A 7,680-nucleotide genomic window follows, 5' to 3' on the forward strand; every position below is an offset into this window, starting at 1 on the left:
TTCTAATAATGTTGGATGTATATCCTAAAAATGCCTTAAAGGGGTTGTTCACCTTTCAAACACTTTTTCAGTTCATTTGTTTTCCAATTGTTCCCCAGAAATAAAAAAATTTTTTTCAATTACTTTCCATTATTTATTTTTTACAGTTTTCCAAAATCTAAGTTTAAAGTCCCTGTCTCTGGTGTTTACCATCTGAACCTGAATTACTGAGGTGCCAGACTAAAACGGTTACAATTTTGCAACATTTACTTGATACATTTCTCAGCAGCATCTCTGGAGTATTAGCAATTACTGTATCAATTCTATCAGCTGCCCTAATGAAATCCAGAGATTCTGCTCAGCAGGGACAAAGATAAGAAATGTATCAACTAAATGTATCAATTCAGAACAGTTTACAGGGTCGACGACCCCCCTCCCAGAGCTGCTCTAAAAGGTGAAAATCTAAACTTCAATATTAGAAAATAGAAAGTTGTCATTTCTGGTGATCTATCTGAAAACAACTAGTTGCTTAAAGGTGAACAACCCCTTCTAGACATTTTTTTCAGTTGTTTTCAGATTGTTCACCAGAAACACACTTTTTCAATTGATTTCCATATTTTATTTTACATTTTTCCAAAATTTAAGTTTAGGGGCACATTTACTTAGGGTCGAATATAGAGTGTTAATTAACCCTCGATCTTCGACTATGAATATCGAAGTCGAAGGATTTACTGCATTTCCTTTGTTCGTACGATCGAAGGAAAAATCGTTCGATCAAAAAAAGCTAGGAAAGCCTATGGGGACCTTCCCCATAGGCTAACATTGATGCTCGGTAGGTTTTAGGTGGCGAAGTAGGTGGTCGAAGTTTTTTTTTAAAGAGACAGTACTTCGACTATCGAATGGTCAAATAGTCGAACGATTTTTAGTTCGAATCGTTCGATTCGAAGTTGTAGTCGAAGTAGCCAATTCAATGGTCGAAGTAGCCATAAAAATACCTTGAAATTCGAAGTATTTTTTATTCTATTCCTTCACTCGAGCTAAGTAAATGTGCCCCTTAATGTTCAGTCTCTGGAATTTTAGTCTTGCCGCTCAGGTGTGGAATCAGAACTGTTACAATTGCTACATTTAGCGGATACATTTCTCAGCAGCTTCTGTGAAACATTAGCAACTATTGTATCAATTCTAACAGCTGTCTTTAATGAAACGCAGGGATTCTGTTCAGCAGGGACAAAGATAAGAAACTAAATGTATCAATTTAGAACAGTTTACAGTCAGGGACCCCCCCCCGAGCTGTTTAGAAATTCATAAGAATGTAAAAATGAAACTTTATACTTCATCACTCATCCAAACAAAATATATCAGAGTGGAATGCTAACAATGCAAAGTGTCAACATTAAAGTTAAAAAAAATGCTTTTGAAAGGTAATGCAGACTTAGCGTACAACATGTTACCCAATAATTAGTCTAATTGGAGAAATGCTCCTAGCAATGTTTTGGGAACCAGGATTTCATAATAAAGACATAGTAACACCAAAAAATTAAAGTGTTTTAAAGTAATGAAAAGATCATGTACTGTTGCCCTGCACTGGTACAACTGGTGTGTTTGCTTCAGAAACTCTATTATAGTTTATATAAACAAGCTGATGTGTAGCCATGGGGGCAGCCATTCAAAGCTGAAAAAGGAGAAAAGGCACAGGTTACACAGCAGATAAGACCTGTAGTATATCTGTTATCTACTGTGTATCCTGTGTTTGAATGGCTGCCCCCATGGCTACACAGCAGCTTGTATATATAAACTATAGTAGAGTTTCTGAAGGAAAAACACACCAGTTTTACCAAAACAGGGCACCAGTACATTATACGGTCATTCCTTTAAAACACTTATTTTTGTGTTACTGTTCCTTTCTCTATTTTTGATAACCTAAAACAAAATGATTTAAGATTTTTATTTTTAGTCGAATTTGCATAAAGAATAATAATATAAAACTACATTTTAACAAGTCACATTTGTGCAAAAAAAATCCCCAATCACATTACTGGTTTTCTAGGGCTGATAACTCACAGTGGAACAATCTCATTATCATTCCTTGCAATAAAAGGAAAAATAGACTAACACATCCTTATTCTGCTCGCACAAGGAGCTTTCAGGTTTTAGACCACGTGTATTAGTGTATAAAGGATGCTTCTATACACTGCAATTTAAAGAAGAAAACAATATTCTTTATTAAAAATAAATAAAAAATAAACCATGTTTCCCAACCTTAGCCATATTTACAAGGTTTAGGTTTAACATAGGCTTATTAAATGCATAAGGTAAGGTATTTTTAACTTCAATTCAAGTCATTAGACCATTGTAACAAACAGAGTTTATCACTCACCACTGTACTTCTGTGTGGCAGTCATCTATAGAGCAATAAAATCTGCCACCACACACTGCTTAGGTCAAAGTTAGTCAGGTTATTGCTCATTATAGAGAAATCTAGTGTCTAAAATTCACCAGCATCCCACCCTATCAGATGCAGTGCCTGCTTCACTCATGGCCTGAATATACAACTTCTTTTAACTTTCATCTTCACTGCTGCTCCATGCATCCTCAAATGCAGGATTAATATGTGTCCGATGTCCTGATTTCTTTGAATCCTCATCAGGAACCGGTTCACGGATGGAAGGAATCCAGGCAAGAACATTGCAGTCTTTGCTGCCACTGTATAGCTCTTGAAAATTAGGCTGAAATACACAACAGTCCACACTGTTATAATGTCCCCTCAATACACTTATCTTTTGCCCAGAGTAGATAGTGTATACAGCAATAGTACTATCGTATGGAACAAATACAAACTCTGGATTACAGCCTACAGACACTGTAAATTTTAGACTTTTCCTGCTGTTGTTACAAACTTTTCCATAGTTCACTAGAGTATTTTCTCCAGATGAACTGTCCCAAAGTCTCATCCTATCATCAGTTCCTACTGTCAAAAGATGGAGGCCATTACTAGTGAAGCATAATCCATTAACCCTGCCATTATGTGCTGTGTTTGTGGCTTCTGAAGAAGCTTTAGACTTTTCACCATTATGCTGGTCCAGTGTTATCAGACATCCAGATGCTTTGCGGACATCCCATAATTTTACTTTGCTGTCGGTACTCGCAGTTGCTAAGATATAATCGTAACGTGGGGACCAGCAAACTGCAAGTACTTCTCCTCTATGACCTTGCAAAATATGAGAGCTTGACCCAGATTTTAAGTCACAAAGTTGCACTTTCGGGTTTTTAGTGCCAACTGCAATCAAACTGTGCTTTGTTGCCAAAGGAGACATGTGGTGGCTGTAAATTGTCTCATCAAAATGAAAAACTTCAGCTAGCTGTAAAGAATTAGTGTCCCATACCTTTAGTGTTTTATCAAAGGAGCTTGATGTAAAGATGCCAGTATCGTGAGGATACCACTGAACTGTTTCAACACTAAATTTGTGCACATCAGGGTGGCTTTTGCCAACCTTACACAATGCTTTACAAGTATAAGATTGGGTTTTGCCAAGATTGGCAAGATCATAAAGAACAATTATCCCGTCGGCTCCTCCAGATAGCATATATCTGCCCTCTACTGGCTCAATATCAAGTGTGTTGATACCATTCTCATGCATTCTTTCAACATCTCTATCCTTATTTAACTCCAAACTCAGTATCCTCCTTGTTGCTTCAGCACGCTGGAGCTGGACAGGGCTATCTTGGCCTGTCTGTCGTGCCCATAAAAATCCAAGCATTATTGCATGTAAGTTGCAAGGCTTCTAAAAGGCTGTAAGAGCTGATGAAACACAAAGTATAGAGTCCATTCACCACTTGAATTTGCAAATGTAATTTTTAGGTGCTGGAAATCTTCTAACTGTCCACTGATTCCTTGAGTTACCCAGTATCTTCACTTAGATTCTGGACAAGAAAAAAAGTGTAAGAATATCAATACCTAACTTCTGGCTTCATGTGATATATATGTCATATATTCATTTACATAAGTGAAGCAATCAGCGAGTGCTGTCCATTACACAAACACACACACACACACATATATATATATATATATATATATATATTTAACAGGTCTTAAAAAATAAACTTAATTTATTTAGCAACAAAATGAAGTTTATTTTTTAGGATCTGTGAAGTGCTGATCTTCTTTGCAAGTGTTTTGAGAGGTTTTTGATCGTGCACTCAGGAGAATTTATATGCTTTATCGTGAGTGCCGGCTCTCTGTGGATTTGTGTGTGTGTATATGTATATATATATATATTTATTTATTTATACAAGAATAAGGGATCAGCACACTTTTTTTCCAAGGATTTTTGTATATATTTATGTATATATATATACATATATATATATATATATATATATATATATATATATATATATAATTTTTTTTTGTGCTCGCAGGGACTGGTTCCCTGCCCTCCAGAGGTGTTGGTGCGCACACACACACACACACACACACACACACACACACACACTGTAATAGCAGGAAGCAGTCCCCCCCAGGCTCCCAGTATAGTAGCACTCCTCCCTCACCTTGTTCCAATGTGGAGTGATGGATTCTGGGACTTGAAGTCCATCTGCTTTCCAAAGGATATCTGCAACACATCTCTGGAGGGCAGGGAACCAGTCCTTGTCCGAGCACAGGCAGACTCTCGTGGTTTCTTTTGATTCTGTGGAATCACATGTGTCTGTGTAAAAAAAATGGTGTCTTTATTTTTTTATAATTATTTTTAATTTATTTTTTTGAGGTTCAGATAGTGTTTATGCACATTTTTAAATAAGCTTAACTGAATGAGCTCATGTCAAATAAAGCAGTATAATTTCCCTTTAAAAAAAAATAAAAAAATATTAGCACTGGGTTTTATTTTTACATGAGTGTTCTTCATTTGAGTGCTATGGGCACACCAGGTAAGCACAAACTGCTAACATTTTAAAGTCTATTAGAATGCTGCATAATGCCTACATAACTAGTACAGGTATGGGACCTGTTATCCAGAATGCCCGGGACCTGGGGTTTTCTGGATAACGGAGCTTTCCATTATTTGGATCTTCATACCTTAAAGTGGACTGGTCACCCAGTCCACTCTTTTTTAAAGAGTTCATAGCTGTTGTAAACTCATTTAAAAATCTCAGCTGTCAATCAAATATTGCCTGCCCCTCCTCTATGCCTTAGGAGCAATTCCTTTCACTTTCCATTCAGCACTACATGTCACTGCTCTCCCCACATTCCCTCAGTTCTCTTAACCATTTAATGGTATAGCTAGGGCATGGGGATGGTGCACAAACAAGATCGTGAGATGATGCAAGGCTTGCCTTAATAACAGTGTCCACAAAATGGCTCCTGCTTGCTTACTATAATTATGAGTTTCCAGACTGATGGAAACAGGATTTAAATAATTTATACAGTGTAATTAAAGTTCATTTTGCTTGACTAACTTGATAAAATAGGATTTGGAATAATTTTTTAGGGCGACGGGTCCCCGTAAACATTAAATAAACCCAATAGGCTGGTCTTGCTTCCAATAAGGATTATATATTGGTTTGGATCAAGTAAAAGGTACTGTTTTATTACTACAGGGAAAAAGGAGATCGTTTTCCAAAATTTGGATAAAATGTAGTCTGTGAGAGACGGCCTTTCCATAATTCAGAGCTTTCTGGATAATGGGTTTCCAGATAACAGACCCCATACCTATATAATGTATTTAAATATCACCAACATTCTCCATAGCACAGGTTTAGACAGGCCTTAATATGATAATTTAACAGAACTGTTAAGCAGCTCTCTAGCCTGCAATTTCATCAATCTGGTTACTAGGGTCCAAATTACCCTAGCAACCATGCATATTTGAATAAGAGACTGGGTTATGAACAGAAGAAGGCTTGAATAGAAAAATAAGTATTATAAAGAAGCAATAACAATACATTTGTAGCATTAAAGAGCATTTGTTTTTCAGATGGTGTCAGTGACCCCCATTTGAAAACTGGAAAGTGCCCTGTTATTTTGTAGGGATCCTTCTGAGAGATGATTGGCAGATATAACAATGGTTTCCCATTTTACCAACATCGAGCACAACAATCAGTACACTATAAAGGGGTTATTTATTAAAGTCCGAATTTATCTCAATATGTTCTGCTACATACTCCGATCAAATCCGCTAGGGTTTCCAATGCTTATTTATGATTACATTTTCCAGAAAATTTGCTTTGCGTGGAAAAAAAATCAGATTTTCACTAATTTTTCATCCGAATTTCACTATTTTTTCATAATTTTCACCCGAAAACTTCGGGGTATTGCCGGAAACCCAGCGCAGTTCGGACTTCTCCCATTGACTTATATGCAACCTCGACAGGTCTGAGATGCCGGATTTACAGATTCTGACTTTTCCATCCTCGTGGTTTAATAAATTCCGAAAAATTTGTGATTTTTTTTTTAAAAGTCCGATTTTATTATTTTTTATTTTTGCATTCGGAGTTTAGTAAATAAGTCCCTAAGTGTCTTACGTAGGGCCCCCGGGTCGCTATCTATATCCCTGCGCTGGAGTAAAGAGATCCAGGGGCCCTAGCAAGGTGTTGCACGAGCAGTTTTCCTCTGTATTACAAGCCTGTCGTGTTATTACCTATGAAACATGTTATTGTACTGAAATATTTGCCTGCAGGTTGTGTATATGTCTGCCATTCAGATAGTATATGCGTAACTGTAGTCTCACATGGCCAAATACGAACGCCCGTTTCCTCTGAGGTGCCAATTAACATCCTGTAATGTAATATACACAAGATCAATCAGCTCGGTGCTCCTAAGTGCCTAACACAATAAACTGCAATTCAAAAAGGGACTTACGTGTTACATGTTCCTGTGGGCATCAGATTGAATGGACCCCGCTGCATTGCCCACCATAACATAACTTCCGCCCCCTACTTCCGTCTCCCACGTATGACATCAATCGCTGCGACGACTGCTGCCCTGGTTGTTGCTGAGCGACTGACGTCATCCCGGCGCGCCCTCTCTCTCCCTCTCCTCCCGTGCCTGTCTCTCGGCGAGAACCCTTCCTTCCGCGAGCTGCGTGCGTGCGTGCCCGTGTGGGCTTCAGGAAAGGCACGAACACGTGACGCCACCAAGGTAACTCGCCTCTGGGCATTGCCGGGACTTGATCGGTTTAAAGGGATAGGGTAGTGTGTGTGGCTGAATATATTAAAGTAGTACAATTAGTCAATGTAGATGTGTATTTACTCGCCTTGTTATAGAGATGCAGAACTGCCGTATCTGTAATGTAACTACAGGAATGTTGTAAGTTGTAGTTTTACGAGTGACGACCCTCAAGTTGATGACCAGTGCTCTGCATAGACTTATAGGCAACAACTCTTTATTGGAGATTGTGTAGTGTGAAGCTGTTGTGTCAGTGGAGTAACTAGATGTTACTGGGCCTCACAGCAAATTCATTTTAGGACCCCCGACATATCCAGAGGTTGTCTTGTTTTACCAATAAATGTTGACATTTCTCATTAATTAGGGCCTCATGGGGCCCCCCTGCAGCTGCAGGGTCTGCTTCTTCTGTAATTACACCACTGTGTTGTGTGTATGTACTCCTATATGCTCAGTATAGCAAATGCATCTATCTATAGACCTTGTATCTCTGTGTTCTGTTTACAGGGGCGCTCCACCAATGAGGCAATTTGAGACAC

General features: G+C 38.2%; 1 protein-coding gene across 3 annotated transcripts; it reads right to left on the bottom strand.

Moving 5' to 3' along the window:
- Positions 1 to 2,176: 2,176 nt before the first annotated feature.
- ercc8.S (excision repair cross-complementation group 8 S homeolog) lies at positions 2,177 to 7,114 on the bottom strand. 3 transcript variants are annotated; one of them, XM_018239082.2, is made up of 4 exons: positions 6,839 to 7,114; positions 6,618 to 6,754; positions 4,534 to 4,688; positions 2,177 to 2,705 (listed from the first exon to the last, which is right to left on the bottom strand). In XM_018239082.2, exons 1-4 carry the CDS (start codon positions 6,898 to 6,900, stop codon positions 2,538 to 2,540), a joined length of 522 nt encoding a protein of 173 aa, XP_018094571.1. In that variant the 5' UTR covers positions 6,901 to 7,114; the 3' UTR covers positions 2,177 to 2,537.
- Between the last annotated feature and the right edge of the window lie 566 nt (positions 7,115 to 7,680).

The sequence above is a fragment of the Xenopus laevis genome, chromosome 1S (genome assembly GCF_017654675.1).
Source record: "Xenopus laevis strain J_2021 chromosome 1S, Xenopus_laevis_v10.1, whole genome shotgun sequence".
Lineage (NCBI taxonomy): Eukaryota > Metazoa > Chordata > Amphibia > Anura > Pipidae > Xenopus > Xenopus laevis.

Bases quoted from the DNA above. Each gene is read 5' to 3' on its own strand.
- ercc8.S (XM_041576324.1), bottom strand. From the start codon at position 3,737: ATGCTTGGATTTTTATGGGCACGACAGACAGGCCAAGATAGCCCTGTC.